This window comes from Muscardinus avellanarius, assembly GCF_963383645.1.
Source record: "Muscardinus avellanarius genome assembly, chromosome: 14".
Lineage (NCBI taxonomy): Eukaryota > Metazoa > Chordata > Mammalia > Rodentia > Gliridae > Muscardinus > Muscardinus avellanarius.
Genome location: NC_137800.1, coordinates 26328061 through 26352885, shown reverse-complemented (window position 1 = coordinate 26352885; position 24825 = coordinate 26328061). Strand labels below are relative to the sequence as shown.

The window sequence follows — 24825 nt, the reverse complement described above, 5'->3', positions numbered from 1 at the left end:
CAGATGGGTCAAGGGCTGTGGAGAGTGGCCAGAAACCAGCAGCTTCAACAGGAAGGCTATAGTGAGCCGGGCTACCTCACCAGAGAGCAGAGCCGGAGAATGGCTGCAAGCAACATTTCTAACACCAATCAGCGTAAACAAGTCCAAGGGGGCATTGATATATATCATCTTTTGAAGGCAAGGAAATCCAAAGAACAAGAAGGATTCATTAATTTGGAAATGCTGCCTCCTGAACTAAGCTTTACCATCTTGTCCTACCTGAATGCTACTGACCTGTGCTTGGCTTCATGTGTTTGGCAGGACCTTGCTAATGATGAACTTCTCTGGCAAGGGTAAGTTAAACTTTCAGATCTTTCTAAACATAATCTAAACTTTCAGATCTTTCTAAACATAATCGGGCTTGACGTTCTTTGTGTAATATATATGTATCATTAAATAATTTCTTTTTAACTTGGGCTTGTACTTTGATTATCTTTTATAAGTTACTTTTTATCAAAAATGCTTCCTAGCATAAGCTCTAACTGGTAAAAATTTTAAGTACTTTTTATTTTTTCTAACCACCATTTCAATTCACCATTTTATCATTAGGCAAATATTAAAAAGCAAGGGAACAAAATCTATTTGCCAAACTTAAATAATAGAAATTTTAACAAATATTATGATACCAGTTTAAGGTAAATTACAAATTTAAGAATATTTGGTAGAATAGAATCAGTTTATTTGAACCTTATTTCTTAAATAGCACTTCATATTTATGAAAAAAATCATAGTGTATGGTTTTTGTTTCTTTTGAGTCCTGAAAATGTTACCTTACCTGGAAAACTCATTGGATCTCAGATGTTCTAGCATGAACAAAGTTTATTTAAATCTGATTGTTTTAAAACGGGACTTTATCATTATAAAGAGCGTATCTACAAAGTCTTTACTGAAATTGAATCGGAAGAATTAGTAGATCAATCTAAATTGCTAGACTTTAGTGGAAATGTATTTCTAGTAGTGACATTTCAAATTTAGATTTTCTAACATCACAGAAATTATAGTATAAAATTATAGAAGTCATTTCTCAATTTCTAGATAGATAAAAATCATTACTATGTTATATTCTTTCAGTGCCTCATGATGGCGAAGGTTCTGTGTGAGAGGAAATTCTACTAATTAGTGCTTGAAATAAATAAGTTATATTTTAATCATTATATAAGACAAAATTAAAATACTTTAAAACTGGCTCATTCTTCTTTCCTACACGTAGCATTCTGAAATTTAATTTGTGTTCTTATATTTGAACTTTAAAAAAGTTCATTTCTAAGCTTACTCAAACTCAGTCAGAGTGTATTTTTCTTTTGTGGACTAATTGTGGATTGTTCATCTCTGAAAGAAATGCTTCCTTTGTTGTTTGCCTTGTAATTATGCCTGTGACATTTGGATCTTAACGATGAATTGCCTTTATTTGAAAGTTAATACTGAGTTTTTATTTTAACTTTGATTATGTTGAGTATGTGTTGATGTTGGGAGAGTCTATTGCTCTCAGATAACTTAATAATACTCAAAAGCTATGATACTAAAGAGACGGCTAAATTGATACTTTTCTGAACAATTTATTATACCTACAGTTTTAAAAATCAGAGATTTCTTTTGGTTAGTGAAAAATGCAAGGCTATATATTAAGAGGATAGTGTTGACTTAGATAATTTACCCACTTATCCTCAGAACTTATAAATTGAGATAACTTTTTCTGTCTTTCCTGTGCTGGTGTGTGTGTGTGTGTGTGTGTGTGTGTGTGTGTGTGTGGTAAGAGATAAGAATGTTTGAGGCAAAAATTAATAGTGGATATAAGAGAGTAAAGCTATTTTGTTTTTCTGAAGTAGTAGCAGATATTTTTAACATATACACAAAAATTTCCAAAATTTTATGTAGGCTCTTATATCAAAATGTAGTTTCAGTGTTCTTTATAATCTCTAGATTTAAGTTCATATAGCTTGTATCCAAATTTCCAGACCTTGTAAAATAAAATGTTAGCTTGTAAATAATAACCAGTATCTATTAACTCTGTTGGAAGCCATTGTCCTAGTCAGCAGAAAATAACGTATTTTGAAATATGAACAGTCTTTTGACTTTGTGGAATTTTTAAATGATCATGTATCATTGTAATGGTAAACAACCATTGTATTTGGAACAGTATCTTTTATAAACCCAGTGCTTAACATCAGTGTTTGATGTATGTATTGAAGCTATAAAATTATCATTTCTATATTTAATTTTTCTGTTGGTAATATTTGTAATATTCTTAATTTCTGTAACTCAGACTTTTAGGCATCATCAAAATTGGGAAAAATAAGGCATTTGTCCTATCTAGGAAACAAAAAGAAGTAAAAATTTAAAAATGTAAACTTTAGAACTATAAAATCCAATCTGCTTTAATGCTGCTATTTTATCATGACCATTCATGTTTAACTTGGAACATTAAATACAATAAATTTTGGGCTCGTTTTCTCTTATTTTTACAGGTTGTGCAAATCCACTTGGGGTCACTGTTCCATTTACAATAAGAACCCACCTCTAGGATTTTCTTTTAGAAAATTGTATATGCAGCTGGATGAAGGCAGCCTCACCTTTAATGCCAACCCAGATGAGGTAAGTGAAATGTGAATATTTGTATCAGAGGAACTTTATCTTTCTGCAGCTTTCTAATAGAATAAGCTTGCAGGTAAAATAACAAGTCATGAACCTGTCTTTTCAATCACTGGGAAGCGCACTATTTTAAGTTATGTCTATATGACATAGTCATTTTTCTTTGCCTTACCACATGTCGTTTTCATCTTTCTGCCTGCTCACTTTATCTGGCGACATCCATGATATATATACAGTCCTCTACTGGTCTGATAGAGATTCGTATTCATGAAGCATAAAATTTTGATAATAAGAACACAGAATATGTTCATCAGATTTTACCTACTGCATTTTCTTCTTGATTACCGTTTCTCTTTAGTGGTAACATACTTTTATCAAAGATAATGACAGAGAATATCATTCTAGTTTCCAACATCAAAATGTTATCTTTAAGTGATACCTTTAATAATTTCAATATAATTGACATAAAAATACATATACATTCTGTTATAAAAGTGAATAATTATATTATTTATTAACATAATATGCAAGAATAGTCAGAGTGAAGAAATTTTTTTCTATTTTTAATGTATCCTGGGAAAGTTCAGATTTTCAGAAATGTTTAAATACATACTAGACTTATTTTCTGAAATCTAAGAGGAAATTATACAATACTCAGAACTACTACTTCTATTATTTTCTCTGGAAAAATTTACTAGCAGGATTTTTTAAATTTAATTTTCAAAACCTAACTTTTTTTCATTTATCATAAAAGTGATAAAGACTGAGGGTGTAGCAAAGTGGTAGAGTGCCTAGCTAGCATGTATGAGGCCCTAGATTTAATCCCTAATAACACAAGGGAGAAAGAAAAGACTGTTTACTTTAAATCATGCAACCAAATATTTTCATTAGTTATCTTAACTTTTGGTATAATTAGGGAAGGAAAATGTTTCTCCCATTAAGATTTTGTAATCTTAAACAGAAGTACTGATTTTATAAATATGCATATAATAATACCAATGACATGTTCTTAAATAAATTGACTTTCACTTATTACTAAAATTCTTTGTTAATTGTCTGTATATATTTCAAAAATCAAAAAAGTCATTGTAAGGGTTTACTGTTGCATATACATCTTATCATTAGAATCGTTTACTCACAGATTTAATAAAGCATATATTATGAAATTGGTATAATAATGAAATTCAGATATTTGTTCTTTTCTTCTCACCACTATTTAAAGAGCAGAGTAGAAAACAGATACTCTTACTGAAAATAGAATGATCTTATTAGAAGTTAAAGTTCAGCCAGACAAGTTAGCACAGGCCTGTAATCCCAGGACTTGCATGGCTGAGAGGACAGCAGCTTCAAGGCCAGCCTCTGCCATTTAGTGAGACCCCTAGCAATTGAGTAAGACCCTGTTTCAAAACTAAAAATAAGCCGGGCATGGTGGCGCACGCTTGTAATCCCCACGCTTGGGAGGCAGAGACAGGAGGATAGCACAGGTTCGAAGCCAGCAGCACTGGCTTAAGAGACCCTGTTTCCCAAAATAAAAATAGGTCTGGGAGTGTAGCCTGGAGGTATAAGGGCTTCCAGGAACTCCAGTACCACCTAAAATAAATAAATAAATAAATAAATAAATAAATAAATAAATAAAAATAAAGTTGACTGCAGGTGTAGCTCAGAAGTGGAATGTCCCTGCGTTCAATCCCAGTACCAAAAAAAGATTAAATTCAAAGTATACATTTGAAACCAATATAATAGTTGTTTTTAGAATATAATAAACATTTAAAGGCAAATGAACAGATCAATTACTTATCACAAATTAGGTATTATAATTTTTCTGACACCCTTTATTATAAAATACTCTTGGATTTACTTTGTTTTGGGCCAAATCTCAGTTATCTTTCTTATAGACATATAGTAATATAGCATGTCACCTTTTTGATCTGACACTGTACCATACCTCTTCTGTACAAAAGTCTGATATACTTACACATTCAGAGAATGGCATGGTTTCAAAGACTTCACTACTTGTAATTCTTTGTTAAAGTTAGACATTACTTGTTGATGATTAAACCAGTTCATATGGCGAACTTTTAAGAAGTATGTTTTGCATCAGTCTGTTGAAGTAATTGATTATTGGAAAAGAACTGAGGCAGAATAATACAGTGTTTTACTCTAGAATACATAAGAATCAGGAGAGGCAACTCAGGAGAGTCCCAGTCTTATTGTGCCCAATTTATTGAATTATACTGGCTCCCATCACAACTTACACTGATTTTGAATAAAACTTCCATCTTTGATTATTATTAATTACAAACGTTAAGTTCTAAGGAAGCTAACTTGACAAGTTGTGTATTTACAAAGTCAGAAAAATTGTATGTAACTATTATGCTATTATGGTAAGAAATCATTCCTTGCTAAAAAAAATTTTAAAAACATATATATTTAGGTCCTCATATATTAGAATATGGATTAGTTTCACATACATAAATTGGGAAAGGTAGAGGTAAAAATATGTTTTTATCTTTGCAGCTACAAGTACCAGACTATAGCATTCTTATCAGTACCTCCCCTCCAGCATACAGAGGGATGGCAGAGGAAAGAGGTCAAATTCAAGTCCTTTAAAAAACACTCAGATAATAGGTTTTAAATTTTAAATAAAATGTTTGCTAAAAGAATTGATTGGAAATTACTAATTAAAATGAGATTTTATATAATCAGATTTTACTTATCCAACCTACCTTCCATTGTTTATTGAGAGTTGGCTGTATTTACCTTTTCTTCACTTCCTGGCCTGGTTTTAAAGATACCACCTAGTTGACCATTTGGAAAGGGCCAGATAGTGCTGCCAACAAGCATAGAGATGAACCATTCAAAATGTCTTGTTCCAGAATTCTGATTCTATGGTTTTATGAATATCAGTAATGTAGCAGGTGTTACCTAATAACAAAATAGAATTGTTTTTACCTGAATGCCCTTACGATACAAATAAGCAAAACAGGACATTAAACTGCATTTAAAATGTTCATAGAAGCTGGGCGTGGTGGTGCACGCTTGTAATCCCAGTACTTTGGAGGCTGAGACAGGAGAATTGCACAGGTTTGAAGCCAACCTCAGCTACTTAATGAAGTTCTCAACAAGTTAGTGAGACCCTGTTTCCAAATAAAATATAAAATAGATCTGGGAATGTGGCTTGGAGGTAGAAAGCCCCTGGATTCCATCCCCAGTACCACACAAAAAAAAATCCATAGAAATTAGGGGGAGTATTTTAATAACTATATTCTACACTTTCATTGCTAATATAAGTAATATCAATTTTGCTACTTGTTTACCAAGTCAAGTCTTCAAAATTGAAAAGCAAAAGTTATCCAAAAAGGTGTTTTTATCTGTATGGACCATATGTTATCCAGGTCACTAGAATGACTCTTGTCAAGGTTTTTGGGTGCTAGAAAACAAAGTACGTTTTTGAGATTGGTTTTTTCCCCCCACTCACTGGAGCACTGTCATCAGACATACTATTTTCACTTCACTTAACTCTGACCAGTAAATTACGTTTGGTGATATGTTCAAATGTATGTGATATTTATTGCAGGTGCCTAAGATAAAATGTATATAATCATTCTGTATTATAAACATTTTACATAATTTTTAGTTTTACTTAACATTTTAATATCAAGTATCATTAAAATATTATAAAAATAAGAATACTTACAGCCACAGGGAACAAGATTCTCCAAAGGACACCGTTCATGTCACGGATATGGGTAACCAAACTCCACAGCAACTGCTGGCAGTGGCTCATGGGGTGGGGGAGAACATCTGCACAATTTTTGGTACGATTCTCTAGCACGCTGTTGTTATTTGCATGACCTGTGATCTCAGCTGTATGTTATGTCTTGATCTTGTGCATGAGCTTGTGTACTTGTGGCACATGACCACATTCTAGTGAAGGAATGTGTTGAGACCTGTTGGTTGACATTAAGTTGTATTTCCCCTGCATGTACAAGTTGTGTGTGTCAATTCTATTCCACTAGCAATATTATAATAAAGTAATTTTACTTCCCAGCAAGTAAGCTATATTTCTTGTGTTCCATTTTGTATTCAAACATTTTCTTGAAACAGTTATTTTGAATTTAGAGTCTGAAAATCCAGTAATGAACATGGTTTAACTTTAATATGGGTTTATTTTTATTTCTGTAAACATGTTTTAAACAGTTTTTTTATATCCTTTTTGAGGCCAGGTAAAAATATCTTTTTGTTAATCATGTAAACACATTTTTTGTATTTATACAGAAAAATCCACATGCATACAGTTTTACACATTTTCTAGATTGGTCTTAGAATCTACTGTGAAAATATTTATGGTTGATTGTATATGAATATGCAGTTTGCTTTTAAGATAGTGTATTCTTTTTGATGTTGGGCCAGCTAAAGTATAAACAGGAAATTTGAAAGAATTCTGCACTATTGAAAGGATCTCAGGAGTTTATATTTAATTGCTACTGGTATTAAATCTTCCTGGCTGTTTGCTCCGATATACAGCAACAAAATGATCATTAAATTACTGCATGGCACAGTTAAGTAGTTAAAGTTCTTTAATTTTTATTCCTAGGGATAGAAAACCCAGACTGGCATTAATTATGCACACAAGCATTTCTCGGATGCACTCTTTGAAAATACTTAGTTTAAAAGAAGTTCCCAAGTCTAATAAATTTGAATTGATATATTATGAATAGTTGGCTTATTTACAGAATAACTTTTCAAAGATTTTAATATATTGATGCACATTATAACTATTTAACAGGGAGATGTATGTGGGATTATGCAAGTTTATTTGACATAATATGTAATAATAAAAGAACATTATAGGGAACACATTGAAATGCACTAGTATAGATTATCTGCAGTCTTACTCTGTATATATAAATTATTCACATTGAGCTCTCTGATGTAATTTCTCATGAAAGTTTGTGGATCTGTAATTGCTTATTTTTTAACTTTCCTGTAATATCTTATAAAAGTCTATACATCTATAATTGCTTTTTTTAAAAATTTTACTTGTATTCTTTTCTTTTATGAAACTCTGTGGATCTACATTTTTTTTTTACAACTGGTAGTACTTATTATTAAAAAAAAAACTAAAAGTCTACTATTTACAGACCAAGATTATTTTTCATAGTCTGTATGTTACCTATTGTTAAGGGAAGTGTTATTTTGGAAAATAAGTAGGACAATAAGCCTAAAAGCAATATTTAATTCAATTAACAATCTGTAGACCTTAGTATAAATGTCCATGTCAAATCATTTGTAACTAATTTATCATTAAATCCTCAAAATCTTATTCTCTTAACTCTATTAAATCTAAGCACAAGGGTTTTGCCAGTGGAGACCAAAAGGCCACCAAGATGCTTCTTATTTGGGAAAATGTAGTGCCTTTTGAGATTTTATTCTTAATTCTATAGGTCTTCATCATTCTACTGAAAGTAGATTAGTCTCTCTCTCATGAATACACATATAGGAGTAGAATGTGAACCAGGTTAACAGTAAGATGCGTATGCTTTGAGCAATGACTTGTAGTATGGAGAAAGAAACTCAGATTCCTGGCTATGGTATTTATCTGTCTGTGAACAATTGAGTCCTCAGTGCCCTTCCCTGTGCTTCACTTAGCCAGGTCCACACTTTATGATCTGCAGCTTGCAGTACCTGCTTCTGTCTGAATGGATTCACTAGGAAGTTTGGGCCTGTGAAGAACAGAGAACCTAAGCTAATAGTGACTTAAACCATATGCATTTGTTTACTTCAGAGAAGTCCTAGAGGTGATTACTTTAGAGTGGTACAGTGATCTCATTGTTGACTTTTACCCTCTCTTGATAGCAAGATGGCTACCACAGCTCAAAATATCATCACATCCTCACATGACAGTGTTCTCAGCACAAAGAAGGAGGCAGAAAAAGACACCCTCTCCTCACATTCCTTAAACTTATTGGGTTAGGAAAATCTGTTTAAGAAGCCTTCAGTATTCTTCTACTCATTCCCCACTGAAAAGAACTTAATCACAATCATATGAATACTCCTAGAACAATAGGGACAAGAATAGAAGGATTTCATGATTGGCGTAAACTTATAATTAATAAGCAAGTGATACTAAGATGCTAAAAGTGATGAAAAGAAGGAAATGGCCCCTCAGTGACATCCAAGCATCCATAACACCAATAAACGACCACTTGTACAATAGGTGATCCTATCTCCCTTATATCTAGTCTCAGCTGGGTGAGAGGCCTTTGTATCCAAAAGAGAAAAATTGAGAGCTGGGGTGTAGCTTGGAGGTAAAATCTCCCCTGCGTTCCATCCCCAGTACTGCAAAAAAAAAAAAAAAAAAAATTATAATAGGCCTCTATGCTCCCATCAATTTGACTCCTCAGTAGAGAAAGCACCTCAACTAGCTGAATGGCAGGCTCAAGAGTCCAATGCAGATTATTCTGTGCTTGTCAAATTTATCCCATTTCCTTCGGCTTCTGTGGCATCCATGTAATCCAATTCTGACTCATGAGATTGGAGATGTGCAAAGAAAACTTTTCTGTTTTAAAAAGAAACAAAGGGAAGTAGTACTGGTTGTGTGTGTACATGTGTATGGATGCACAGGTGCCATGCATGACTCTGGACACTGGTGTATGAGAGTGTCATGATAGGCTCACCAGCAGCCATCTTGCAGCAATGGAAGGGTATTAGAAATACACTGAGAATAGCAGATGGGAATGGAAAACTTGTATCTATATTGGCACTTCGGGTTATAAAAGATAATTTTGTTGTTGTTGTTGTTGTTGTTTTGGTTGTACTGGGGATGGAACCCTTCTGCCTCCGGACTACACTCCAAGACCTATTTTATATTTATTGTTTGGAAACAGGATCTCTTAAACCAGCGCGGCTGGCTTCGAACCTGCGCGATCCTCCCTCCGCCTCCCAAGCATGGGGATTACAAGTGTGTGCCACCAAGCCCGGCCACAGAGATTTGAGGATTCAAAGTAAACCTTTTAGAAGCTTCAAAAAAAATAAATTTCCCATAATTTATTCACTGGTCAAATCACCTGCTGCATTTTGCTCTTTTTCCCTCAATATGCTACTAGAGATGCCAGTTTGCAGTCTCATTGAATTATCAGGAGTAAAAGTTAACTGGTACTAATAGTGTATTAGTGAACAATGTATTGACTGCTGAAATGGGTAATATTTTTCTCATTTGAATTACACTTTTGTAATTTGTAATTACATACTTTGTAATGTAATGTATTTAAAATGCTTAGATAAATATTTTATACACATTTCAAAGCAAATCTGTTTTCCTTTTATTTCTTTGTCATACCCTACCTGACTACCTTGAGGCTCCCAAATGACTCCCCTTGTGTACTGCAGCTTCAGCAAAACTTGATGTCTATTTCTAGATTTAATTTTTAAGGTAGTAGTCGTCTCTCTTGCATGTCTTCCCAGAATTTAGTAGTTGCTGCTAACAATGTAACAGTAGATATCACTGTGCAAAGTATGAATGCTCCACTAGAAATGTAAAGGACAGGATCCCTCAATTTTTACATGTCAAGTATAAGAGATCCATCAACTTTATTGTATCTTTTGAAATGTACAAGTTCACTGGGGTTTTATCTGCCCTTTATATTTGGTCCAACCCATAGATTTAGGGGAAGGCAGTTTTTGTATTATTTATTTTCTCATCAAATTATATAATCCTTAAAAGTTTCCAGCTTCTTGAAAGTCTCACCTTGCAGCTTTGTATACATAGATTCAAATATTCATTCAACAAATATTTATTGGATATCTCAAGCACATACTAGTTATGTGAATTTGATTTGGGATGTATTATTCAAACTTTCTGTGCTTTAGTTTTTGTCATCTGTAAAATGGGACAATAAGAGCACCAAAACATGGTACTGTTGTGAAGATGATGAAGTAATATATGTTAAAGCCTTAGTGTTTCTGTTCATCAGAATATATCTATATGTTTATACTACAGGAACAACGACCATTTAGAATTTCAACAAGCCAGGCATAGTGGCACACATTTAAAATCCTCGTACTTGGGAGGCTGAGAAATGAGGCTCACCGGTTCACAGCCAGCCTCAGTAACTTAGGACCTCCACAATTTAGTAAGACCCTGTTTCAAAATAAAAAAATTAAAAAAATAGAGGTGTGAGTGTAGCTCAGAGGTAGAATGCCCCTGAATTCAGTCCCAGTACTACCAAAAAAAAAAAAAAAAAACCAGAGCTGTCAGGTACTGTTTCAGGTTTGGGAATTCTTCTAAAACTTTTAGAGTCTAGTGATAACTATTTAACACCTAAGTACTGCCCTTCATAGAGTGAGTATGGGTCATGCAAACATCTGCAAACTTGGGGATTCCTTCTGTCTTTAGTTTTATTTCCTGACATGTGATGAAAACTCTTTTGTATATACAATAAACGTCTTGTTTCAACGATGCAGCCTAGTTTGATCTTATTGAAGATATTTTAATTAGGGGCCCAAAATTATGTTTGAATTAAAACATGTGTCTTGATTCAATGGAGGTACCATGAAAATACACTTTCATTATATGAATAAATATACACTTGCTGGCAGTGAAACTACCATTTAAATCCCAGCTTACTTCTCCACTTGCCTGCTATTAAAACTTTTTTTAAAAAAATTATTGTTTAAATATCATGTATTCTTTTATATGGGGAAGCTAAAGGAGAAAAGGGATCTCATGAAATAAAAGGCCATTAGGGTAGAGGAAGGGAACAGGAGAAGAGGAGGATCTCAGGAGTACAACTGGACAAATAGTGTTATGTATATATTATGAATAGAACACAATGAAACCCACTATTCTGTGTAATAAATATGCAACAATAAAATATTTTTAAAATAGTTTTCTATTTCACAATTGCTTCAGAGGTGTTAGAATATATAAGTATACACATTAAAATCAAGGTAATTTGATAAAATTGATTTTATTTATTAGAGTTAGTCAAATAGCTATATATATGTATATATATTCACATTACAAATTAAATATTTATGTGTAATTTTTATAGGACAAGAATTTATAATTAGCTAACATCAGTGTTTTAATGTTATTTTGTCATTAGTTCAAATAATTGTGCCATAATAGACTTTTATCTCTATATTTTAATTGTAATGCTTTCTTTTTTCCACTTTAGAGACAGTTTAAAGCATGAAGGAGCTTTTCCAGGATTCTTAACTCAGCTAGTAGCAAATTTCTCAGTCATAATTACAATAATGGTTGTTAAATTCAATTCTTAGTGGTAATTTATCATCTGTGAAGTACCTTCGTGTCTGTCGTCGTACTGATGCATCCCAGTCCCAGGTGTGGCTCTTATAGGGACTATAAGAACTTCCAGATGTGGGTCATTTTCTGTTTGCAGCTATTAGAACTATTAATATGGTTTTATTTTTATTTAAAACTTTACATAAAGAGGGTCATATTAATTCATTTGTCATTGCTTGCTAGCTCTCACTCATTCTCTCTCTAGCTCTTGAAAAATCAACAGAAACTTTTGTTCTATACCTGGCTTCTATTTTCCTAGACTCTATTGGAGGTAATTCCCAGTTTTACTTAGATTTTTCTTTAACTATTCTTCTTTTTTGTGAGATTTACTTTTGATATCTTATAGTTACAAGAAACTTCATGTGTATGTGACTGTACCTAGCAGTTTTTCAGCATTCTGCACTTCAAACTCCTTCATAAATAGTTCTGGGAAACTAAAATCCTTACTGATTTAAACAGCATTCATAAATAAACTGATTGCTTCCTATATTCTAAACTCAAGTCATCATAATAGGAATCTTCGTTATCTTCCAGATGAAATGTGATGTTAAGATCAAAATGAACTAGCTACAGGATATCAAAACCTTTTCTTTTCACAACTGTCAAGACAGTACGTGTTCTTTGTTCTTTCTAGAGAAAAGTAAACTGAGGTCTTTAGTTCAGAGTTCAAATTGATATCAAAATTTTCCTCATAATTTTCTCCAATTTTTATTGCTCTCTTGGGTTTTTGTAGCACAGAGTCTTTTAGGGGGTAGCTTTGTTTTGGGTACATAAGAGGAAAATGTATTTTTATTATAATGGAATCCTACCTAGGAAAACTTTAAAAACCTGGATGTATTACCAGACCCAATTCCATCTGCTCACCACTCAAGAGCCAGTACTCAGGAGATGAGAGGAAATCAGGTTTATTCAAGGTCTGGAACCCTGAGAAGATGGGGAGAGCTGGGCCCCCAGAAAAGGTCATTTGGAGGAACACAGGTACCAAAGAGGCTCTTATAATGACACAGGGACACAAAAGCCACATGTGAGCATGGACTTCAGTCCTCCAGGACATGTATCTTTTTATTTGACTGGAACTCCACCTTAACTTCCTGCAGCTACTTTCTGTAATTCTTTAGATAAGCACATCACTTTTCTGCAAGTTAAGTATCAAATATATAGCTATAATCTGAAGGCTACCAGATGTTTTGGGTTCTATAAATCAAAAGAAAGATTATTTACCAGTTAACATGTTAACATCTTAAGTATGGTTAATCTGTATGTGGAAGCTAATATGTAAGTTCTCATAGCAGAAAAATTAGGAATCTGGGTTTAACAATTTTTATAAGCCTTTATTGCCAAAAAGTATATTGTTACTTTTGTCTTCGAATATATAATTAAATACAGTGTCCAGTTTGTTTTCTATTATATAATGTTTTTGGTTTATTATCATGGTACTAGACTTTACATTGCATAGGATAAATCTGAACAAAACTAGCTTAATAAGTTTTCCCCTTAATTTCTTTACTAAGCTGTTTCTCAGGAAAACAAATGAGGAATATGTTTTTCAAGCCAGGCATGGTGGCTCACGCTTGTAATCCAAGTACTTGGGAGGCTGAGACAGGAGGACTGGGGTTTGCAGCCAGCCTCAGCAACTTGTGAGGCCCTCTGCTACTTAGTGATACCCTGTTTCAAAGTAAATAATGAAATAGGGTTGGTGGTGTATCTCAGAGGTAGAATTCAATCCCCAGTGCCACAACAAAAAGAATATTTTCTTCATATATGATATTTTTGTTATATATTTGTTATATTTCTTTAGCTGTTCATGTTCTGAGGCAGGCCTCTGTGACAGTGGCCAATATGTACTATGCCAGTAGACAATACTTTTTCATTTGGCTTAGCATGCCTACTATTTTAAAATTCACTCTGTCTCCAAATATTTACCTGGTCTGAACATGTATGTGTTAGACCTTGTTTAATCCTAACTTGAGACAGGACCAGTTCTGATTGGTAGTCCTCCAGCTTCTTTTTAGCAGTTTCCCTTTCAGCCTGCACCATTGCTAATAGAAATCTTCACTGGTTTGCTCAAGGATCCAGTTCACCTCTCTTTTCCATTTCTTTCTAAATGGGTAGTTCTCTCTAAGAAGGAAACCAACATGGGCTCTGTTTTCTGGTTTCCACTTTCTTACTATTCCTGTACTACCCTGTGCTCCAAGCTTAAGAAGCATCATAAACTCCAGCCGTATTGTTCAGTCTTTTCCCTTGCTCCCTTTTTATCTGCTTGCTGTTATTGTTGTTGTTGTTGTTGTTGCTCCTGCTAAGAAATCTTTTTTTCCTGCACATCGGTTTTTTTTTCTTTCACCATTGACTTTCATCTTCTGATATAGTCAAAATTATCTTGAAAAACATTTTATCTTTTTGTTCATTAATTGTACCATTTATCTTTTTCCCTTTTGTACTGGTAATTTTTTAAGTGAGTGGGCTATCCTCAATTTCAATAACCTGAGCTTATTCTTTAGCTTTCTACCTAGACTTGAGCCTCCATGACTCTGTAGAGACCCCCCGAAAGTCACCAAATCCAGTGACCTCTTCCCATTTTAGTCTCTTAGAGCTACCTAAAGGAATAAAGAAGCTAGCTATAATCCTTTTGCTAGGCACCTTAATATCTTCACAATAATAAAAGTTGAGTAAATTGTTTATATTGACATCATCATTTAGTAGCAGAGCCATGGTTTGGGCTGTCCTCTGAAAATTATGCTGTTTCAGCTGTACTATGTAAATTGTACTATATTCCCTTCTTTAAATCTTAGAGACTCTCATCCTCTGGGACATTTTCTACACCTCTCTTAGCATCTCCCCTACTGGTCCTTTGCATTAAAGATTTTTAATATCTACTAGCAACCTTCACTTTGTTTCCTGTATCCTGTTATGCTGCTAACTGCCTGCTATGCCTTTGTGGTTATATCTATCATCACCTCAAGTCCAACATCTGTAAGACCTAACTTATCACCATTTCCTTCAAATCAACACCTTCTATAACTTGTTTTTTCCTCCATCAGTCATTTTTTGTCAGTCATTTTCTTTTCATCAGGCTAGAAACATTATTTACCTCTCATTTTTTATCATACTTTGACCTGATTGATAGCCAGCACATTTGTCAAGTATAGTCACTTTTTAACTTTCATTGATATAGCATAAGAGATTTCTAATATATATTTTTTAAAAGTATTGTTTTCTTTCCCCTTCTGTATGTTTGAACATGTAGAAAATCAGTAGTCCCTCTTTATCCACAAGGGATACATTTCACAATCCCTAGTAGATGCCTGGAACTGTGAATAGTGTTTAACCTATGGATGATATGTTTTTCTCCAATGTATACATACTTATTACAAAATTTAGTTTATAAATTATGCACAGTAATATATTAGTAATAAAATAGAACAATTATAATAATGTTTTGTAATAGAAGGTATGTGAATGTGCTGTATGTCTCAAAATCTCTTATTGTACATATACATTTTCACTTAAGGAATCACTTTATGCTTCTCTTTGGTATGTTCAAATTGCTAGTATTACTACCCCTGTGCTTTGGGCTATTTGAGCACAAGCACTGTTATATCATGACAGTAGACCAGATATCCAGGATGGCTACTAAGTGATTAATGGGCTTGTAATGTATTCAATGGGAATATGTATCAGGTAGGATGGAGCTAGACAGCAAAAGATTTTAATATGCCACTTACAGTGGCACATAACTTAAAACTTATGAATTATTTCTGGAATTTTCATGTAATATTTCCAGCCCACAGTTGACTATGGGTAACTGAATGGAGAGAAAGCAAAACCACTAATAAGGAAGGACTATGGTACCATGAAGTTCATATCGCAGGCCATTGCTTCCGGTTAAAAATCCTTCAGAGGCTTCCAGTTATATACAAACAGAAGATAAAAATCTTACCACAAAATTCAGCCCTGTTTCTACATCAGCCTATTTCCAGAGTTAATCTCAAACCCAAGATATTTCCCTGTCTTTCCTGAAAATAGCCCTATTTCCAGGCTTTCTGTCAAACTCAAAAGTGTTTCCCCTCTTTCCTGAAAATAGCTCTAGTTTCGTCTCGTATTGCTTTTGCTCACCTAATACAGTGTTAACTGAAATATCCTTCTCTCTAGTGTTTCCCCTTGTTCAGAGCTATGGAGTCCTACTGTTCCTTCAAACCTTATCTAAATGCCATGTCTCTTAGTTGCTTTTTGCTTTAATTGAAGTGTTGAGACTCCCTTCATATTTATTCATTTAGGACTTACTCAGCTGCCCTGTATCATTGATTTGTCACATGTGTATGCTCTAGTTATTTATGTGCCTGTCCCATTGCTACAGGAAATCTTTAAATTTTCCTAAGGTAGAACTTTGTCTTATACTACTCAGTATCTATCTGACATAGAGTACCAATGTTTAATACGTGTTTTAAATGAAGATGTAGACAATATTAATATATTGATTTTGATTTGTTTTAGAGACACCTTTTGGTGCTAACTATGTCCTGATTTTCTCTAACTAGCAAAGTTCTACTTTGCCAATATACCTCCAAAATGTGGCTTTCAAAACTGAACACTTTTATACTGAATCATGGAATCATATATTCTGTGACCTCCCTTTTATTGGAAACTTAATTTAGATTAATAGAGACTGATATCAATGCTCATAATTTATCTTGCCTGTGAGGCAGCACATAGACAAATGTGTGTGAATGCACACAAACACACACACTGCTCAGAGTTCTAATCACGAGTGTGCTATGTGGTCCAGAGATCTCTCTGTCCCAGTCTTCTAAAATTTTGTTAGAAACTAAAAATGCTTAAACCACATATTTTAAAAATGTAGTCCTTCAACAGATCTCATGCTGTGGTATAATTCTGTATTTCATTGTTACATAAAAGCATAGGAATTCAAATGATTTCCAGTTTGCATATTCCAATGAATATAATCTAGTTCCCTGCCTCTTTTGTTTGTCCTTCTTTACAATTCACTTTGATGGTAGCCCTTTTGAAGTTGTCTTTCTCTCCAGACAAATCTCAGGTTTGAAATTGGTGTCTCCTTTCCTCATAAAATCAACAGAGTTGGCTTATTTCAGGGTATTTTCCCAGTTTTCAAAATTGGGTTTAAAACTCTTTGTGTATGCATATGTGTATTTTGGAGGACTCCGGTTAGGTTAGGTATTTAATTCTCAAAACATTTGTTCCATTAAAAAGCGATGACCAACAGTATATTTTTATGATGATTACATGAGACAAATACTAATGTTACTATATAAGTAAAATCAAATGATATTAAAATGTCATATATTATGTACTTAGAGAATTATATCCTATTTAATAGGTTTACTAGTGGGTTATTTATTTTGTGTAATTTCTTTAAGTATTAGAATTGATTTTATATTTTTAAGTAGTGATTTAAGTATGAATCCATAATCTATTAAATAATACTTAATAGACTTGTCTTTAAATCACTTCAATTAAAATTAAACACTGGAAATAACTCTAAAATATTGTTATTCTATTATACTGAAGAATTGGGGAACAAATCTGACTCAGCTTTTACTAAGCAGATCAGTTAAGCATACAGTCAACCCTCTGTTATTCAAACTAATGGAGGACTGGATGGAACAAGGATTTTTCTCTAGTTACCCCCCCCCCAGCAATTGCTGAGAGCCTCATTCCAAACACATTTTTTTGGCTTTCTGTCTTGCTCATGTCATATTACATTTTCTAGCCCTGTGTCGAGTCCTCGGGGCAATATAGCTTACAATTGAGTTGACAAGAAAGTTTCATGTTATCACACTATGCTATTTATATACATTTTAAAAAATCAGTGCCTTTGTACTGATTTTGCATTGCCTTTATACTCTTAAAATTCACATGAAAAGTTGATGAGATTGCTATGAAGATATTATTCAAATGGCTAATAAAATTTCTTTTATATAAAAAGTCCTATCTTTGAATTATAATTTACAAATAATTATAACCTTTCAAAAGCATTACCTCATGGCACCAAATTGCTTTTTAAAAAATTTAATATAAAAATTTTATGAGAAAGCTTTTATCTTTAAGAGTCTTTTATAGAAATTCTTTCAACTTTTTCAATTCTAATGTGTGCATTATTTCTGAGTACTATGTTCGTAAAATGAAGAAATACTGAAGGAATTTATGTGTGAAAGCAGTATGTTGCGTGTATATAATACATCATCTTCTCTACCAATTAGGTGCACACATTGTACTAGTATCCAGACATAAGCATTCATGAAAATGCCTGGATCTGGATAACTCCAAGTTGAAATAAACTCGCCTTTCTTTTATTTCAATACTGCACATTCAAATCCACCTAAGACATTTATTTGAATGTGACTTCCATATATGTGAAAGAATTTCAACATTTGGATCTTTTGTTGTTGTTGCTGTTTTGTTGTTGATTTAAATCTGAAGTACCTACAAACTTATGGTCAGTGCTTCTCCAGAAAACTTTGCATGCAGAGAAAAGGAAATTCAAAGATAAATCCTATTTTTAAAAACCTTGAAATCATTTTGTCTTGTTATATTTTGCCTCATTGTATATTGCCTATTGTAGCTAGATTCTTGTAAAATATAGTGATGCTTACAGTCAAAGTAGTAGAACCTATGAATTAACCTAGAGCTTGGCCTACTTTAAGTAAATAATCTTTTTTTTGCAGATAAAATTGTTAATCTTTCATTTGAAGAATACTATTTTTTTTCAAGAAGCTGTTTTTTTAAAAAAATAACTGTACTAAAATATGTATCTGGAGCTTTTAGAAATCATGTTTTCTATTAAGCAGGGGAAGTGTTTGTTACAAGTCTTATTTTATAGTCTATATTGTGGTTTCTTCCATATTCTCTCCCAAATTAGGCTATATTTCTATAGAGTTCGTTTTACCTGACATGAGCCAGAAATTAAGATTTCTTTAGGAATCTTAACTTTGAATTTCCTACTTTTCATTGCATGTAAACTATCAACCACAAATAATGGTTTCAGTTCAGGTTCTAGCTTGTATTTGCATGATAAAGCTATAAAAAGTCTAGTAATGTTGGAAAGAATTTATAGCTATGGTTCTGCTCTCGCCTAATTGTTAAATTTTATAAATAAAGGCTGAGTTTATTTATCTAAATGTGCCTTTCTGCCTTAGGGAGTGAACTACTTTATGTCCAAGGGCATCCTAGATGATTCTCCAAAGGAAATAGCAAAGTTTATCTTCTGTACAAGAACACTGAACTGGAAAAAACTGAGAATCTATCTTGATGAGAGGTAAAAAGCAGCAACACTTTTATGTTTTCATCAGAAATGAGTAAAGTAATACTTTTGATTGGTTATGTTTGACTTCTATGTTTATGTAGTTGCAAAATTAAATAAAGACAGTAAAAATATTACTGAATCATAACTATCATTTATTATGTGAGTTTTAACTTTTTGATGAAGAATATACTATTATAAAAGTAAAAAGTAAATACAAAAATGATGGCCCAATATCTTTGTAATAGCAAACCTAAAACAAATATTTTGGTGAAAGGTATAGCCCTGACTTATTCTTAGTAATTAGTTCAACTCTAAGTAATTGGGTAGTGAAAAGACCTAAACTCTGAAATTATTTATTAAAATATATTATGAAAATTATTGCAGCCAGAAATGCACAAAACTTACATGCAAAAGTATATAGTTTTATTATAGTCTTATATATACAGACGTATCATGTACATGTTTGAAAATTATGAAAACATGATTTTAGTAGTGTGTCTTACACACATGGAGATTATGGCTGCTATACTGGTGTGAGTTAAAAGATTTCTGAACAACAATTTGCAAATGTTCACTTTGTTGCAGAAACTTTGCTAGAGGGTCAGGCTACACAGAAGACAAAAATGCAGTTTATGGCCTAGAATAGTAGTCATTGAAAGAACTATCTTTGTAGAAATGCTATCATGGATCCTTTTTGTCTTTAAATTCTAGGTACTTATGGATTGGCAGTTTTTCTGTAATGAAACATTTTTCTGTAAATATTTTGGTCTTTGCTGGCCATACAATCTCTGTCACAGCTATTATAAGTCTGCCATTGTGTCGTGAAGGCACACGTAGACAGTTTGTAAGCAAATTAGTGTGGTTGTATTCTAATAGATTATTTATCATCATAGGCATTGGGTCATATTTTGCCTACAAGCTGTAGTTTGCCTATCATTTCCATGAGCCATGGGTAAAAATTGAAGATTATGATTATATAATCATGGTTAAGTTCAATAAGTATTAAAGAATATTATAACAGTATGACCAACTATTAAAATTGTATTGATTAAAAATTTAGAATACATATATACATGTACAAATATTTATATAATTGTAAAATGCAATAGTACTGTTAAATCTATAAAATGGGATACTATTTAGCCACTAAAAATAATGAGATGAATCTATATGTGAAGATAAAGAAAACTATTCGTAATAAACTATGTACAAAAAAAGAAAATATGTAGCAGCATTTTAAGGTCTACATAAATAGTTTTGTTTTGTTTTTGTTTTTGTTTTTGTTTTTGGTGGTACTGAGGTTCTTGGAAGCCCTTCTACCTCCGGGCTACACTCCCAGACCTATTTTATACTTTTTTTATTTGGAAACAGGGTCTCTTAAGCCAGCGTGGTTGGCTTCAAACCTGCGCGATCCTCCTGTCTCCACCTCCCAAGCGCAGGGATTACAAGAATGCGCCACCATGCCCAGCTAAATAGTTATTATTTTAAAAAATAATTTCTGATGCCATTTGGACTTAGCCAAGAAGACTCTTAAAAAGAAGTAGCCCTTTTTAATACTATAAAATTCTCTTCGTAAGGATACTCATTGTACTTTGTTTTGTTGTAATCTAGTCATGAACAAAGTTCAAAATTGCTTAATTTCTTATATAATCACATGTCTTTTAAGGTTTAAAAATAATATACAGTACATTTTTATAGGATTAGACAATCTTGATTATAATCAAGTATTTTTATCCAGAAGATGACAAATTATAATTTTCTTATCATTTTAAGAGATAAAAGTTAACTAAAACCATATATTTTTTTCTTTCTATAGGAGAGATGTCTTGGATGACCTTGTAACATTGCATAACTTTAGAAATCAATTCTTACCTAATGCACTGAGAGAATTTTTCCGTCATATCCATGCCCCTGAAGAGCGTGGAGAGTATCTCGAAACTCTTATAACAAAGTTCTCACACAGGTTCTGTGCTTGTAATCCTGACTTAATGCGAGAACTTGGCCTTAGTCCAGGTAAGAATATTTAGACAAAACTAATGTACTGTCTACATACACACATACACACACATGCATATATATATATATATATATATACACACATATACATATATGTATATATATTTATTTATTTGTAAAAGCACTATATATAAATATATTGCTTTTTATTGGGGAGGAAAATATGCTGATAGTACAATTTACTCAATGGATATTTGCATGTAAATATAACATTTGAGAGCAAAAATTAAAGGACATTCTAAAATTTTTCATCAAGAATGAGTTTTTACTACAAACTTCTGTACCATTCTAAAATTCTTTTGAAGAAAAATGCTTGTTGATTTGGGTCAGACTGGATGATAACTGACCTTTGTGCCCAGTCCTGAGGAGTTGTCCAGAACACAGGACTTTTGCTAAACTGGAAAAAGTTCTATGCAAACTGGAAGAGATGATCCCTCTGTTTAATTATGAGCTGATCTTGATCTTTTGAAATTATAAACATTTTTGCCTCATATCATGCCTTCAGGATAATGTTTCTTTAGCTAGCTAGTAATTGGAAGTGCTTCTTTTTCCTTCCAGATGCTGTCTATGTACTGTGCTACTCTCTGATCCTACTTTCCATTGACCTCACTAGCCCTCATGTGAAGAATAAGATGTCAAAAAGAGAATTTATTCGAAATACCCGTCGTGCTGCTCAGAACATTAGTGAAGATTTTGTAGGGCACCTTTATGACAACATCTACCTTATTGGCCACGTGGCTGCATAAAAGCACAATTACTAGGACTTTGACTTTCTACTGCAGACTAAAGCTACCCCAGGATTTATTTAGCAGATATGGGGGTTACATCAGTGCTGCAATTCTAGCCTCTATATACAATCAAGCCTGAGTGTACAACCTCTTCTTTCACTCTTTTCTTTTGTAGTAATTTCCTTGGGGGACTAAGTAATTTTGCAGAATTTTTCTTAATTTTGCGTATCATGTTTTGCACAAAGCAGAGCCATTGTCTGACACAGCTGTTAAAAGGATGTTAAACTGACACACGTTATACTCTATACGATGGTGTATTTGTGCATTAGATTTGCCTGAAGAACTTTATCCATTTACATTCTTTTTTAAAATTCCATGTAATGTGTACATATTTACCTAAAGAGATTTATAATCATAATTATTTTATTGTAAAGATTTTAACTAAAGTTTTTCCTTTTCTCTCAAACTGAGTTCTGAAATTTATTTGATTCTGATCTGAGAATATTGTTGTGTTTGTTGGATCTGACGTGAGATAGAAACCAATACCAGCTTCCTTTTGTTTGACGAGTATTGATTGTTACTATATCACTATGCAAAACTGGCACTTCTTTGTATAATATAATTATCATTTGATTCATTTTTAAAACTTTTGGATTAGCCAATGCTCAATAAGTCATTAAACCACTTGGGTTTTTTAAAATGTGTCATAATGTGACGTTTACATTTAAAAGAACAGAATAAAATGTTATTAGAACTCTGATAAATCTTTGCTTGCTTATATCTAAATTAGTGAAGCCTTACTGTTTTCCTAATCTTCATGATATCTGTTCAGAACCTATTGAGAAAGGGATATGATGAATGCCGTTTAAGCTCTGTTCATTCAACAAATATTTATCAAGGGAGTTCCATGTGCTAAGCACTGAGCTAGATTCTAGTGATAGCTACACATGAGCTCTGCATCCTGGTGTTACATGATTGGGTAATAAGAGGAGAAATACTGCTAAATGGAGTGCAAATAAATGTACAAGTATACCTCAGCAATTATTTAGTGACCAATATTACAGTATTGCATGGATAGAGAATCATCTACGTTAAATGGTAAGCTAAAAGTTACCTCTAAGCAAAAATCAAAAGCTTTGGAGTGATAGCGTTTGTGATGAGCAGAGCTGCTAGCTTAGGGAAGGAGAGTTGGAGTAGAGACTCCTTATGATAACTAATAGAGGTTACTGATATTGCAACTGTAGTAATGTACTACAGATTTTTCTAGGGTAAATCATAAGGCAATTAAGTAACTTTTGAATATCAGATCACCTTTAAACTGGTAAACAATTCTAGATTCTGAAGCAAATATCTGAGTAATTTTCACATTATGCATGTGAAATAACTTAAAGAAAAGTTCAAGAATTTTACATAAAATTCCTGAATAGGCACAAGCTAGATTCTGTAATTAAAATTTCATTGTATTTGCTTTAGCTCATATTTGTCCATCCCTCTATCCATCAATCAACCCATCTTATTGGTTTCATACAGGTTAAAATAAGTTTCAAATACCAAATATTTTATTTCTAAAGACTTAAACATGCATATTATTTATTAGATGTTGATTTTTTAAAACTTTTTTCTTTCTTTGAGGTAAACTTTACGTTCAATGAAATTCAAAAATCTTGGCTGGGCGTGGTGGCATGTGCTTGTAATCCTAGTCACTTGGGAGGCTGAGACAGGAGGATCTGGGTTCACGGACAGCCTCAGCTACTTAGTGAGGACATCCACAACTTAGTGAGACCCTGTTTTAAAAATAAAGAATAAAAAATTGGGCTGGGATATAGCTTGGAGGTAGAATGCCCCTGGTTTTTATCCTCAGCACCAAAAAAAAAAAAAAAACTTATGTGTACTAATAAGTGAATCTCCACAAATGTGTATACATATGCAAAACAAATCCATAGAATGATATAGACCCATTTATGCTATCTTCTCATCCACTGTCTTATAGTTGGTTAGCATATATATATTAATCATATATACTTATATATTATATACTCTACAATATAATGTTATAATTTGCTTTAAACAAGCACAAACACTTTAGATAAATTGAGAAAAATACTCTTTTATATTTACCCAGATTATTATTTCTGATACGTATTCTTTTGTGAAGATTTAAGTTTTTTGCAATATCTTTCAAAATAAAAAACTTTCATTAATTACAGTTCACATCTGCAAGAAGTACAGTTTTATAAGAATGTCTATTTTGTTTTCTTTTCTGAAGACATTTTTGTTGAATATGTAATTTAGAGTTGACATTTTACCCATTACCATTCCACTATTTTCTGACTCTTGTTTCTGATGGTGAGAAGGGAGTAATATTCAAATTGTTTCCCCTCATACATAATGCCATTCTCCCCTGAATGTTTTATTTCATCAAAAAAATTACTTAGAGCCGCATTTTTTGGTTCTCTTCTTCTGGAGCTTTATATAACACGTTTGCCAGACCATTTGATATTTTCCCAAGTTTTTGAGGCTCTGTTGATTTTTTCAGTCTTTTTTTTCCCCCTCTTTTTTCTTCACTTGGGTTTTTCTCTTGATCTGTATTTGAGTTCACAGTCGTCATCCTTCCTGTAAGCGCCCAATGATCTTCTATTCTCTTTCTCTAAATTACATAACACTTTTTTTTTTTAAGTTCTAGAAATGCCCGTCTGGTTTTTTTATCATTTACATTCCTGTGTTGAAATCTTCTCTTCTCATGCATTATGATCACATTTTCCCTAACATTCTTGAGCATAGTTAGGAAAGCTGTCCTAAAGTACTTACCTGCTCGTTCCAGTACTGTAGATCATGTCGGTATCAGTCTTCTCTGGGTTTCCTTT

General features: G+C 32.9%; 1 protein-coding gene across 1 annotated transcript; it reads left to right on the top strand.

Annotated features, from left to right (window-relative positions):
- Positions 1–21979, top strand: FBXO8 (F-box protein 8; the record flags this gene model as incomplete). Its single annotated transcript, XM_080710794.1, has 5 exons — positions 1–332; positions 2505–2631; positions 19111–19229; positions 21034–21230; positions 21792–21979. The coding sequence occupies exons 1-5, from the start codon at positions 4–6 to the stop codon at positions 21977–21979; spliced, it is 960 nt and encodes a 319-aa protein (XP_080566920.1). The 5' UTR covers positions 1–3.
- Positions 21980–24825: the final 2846 nt, after the last annotated feature.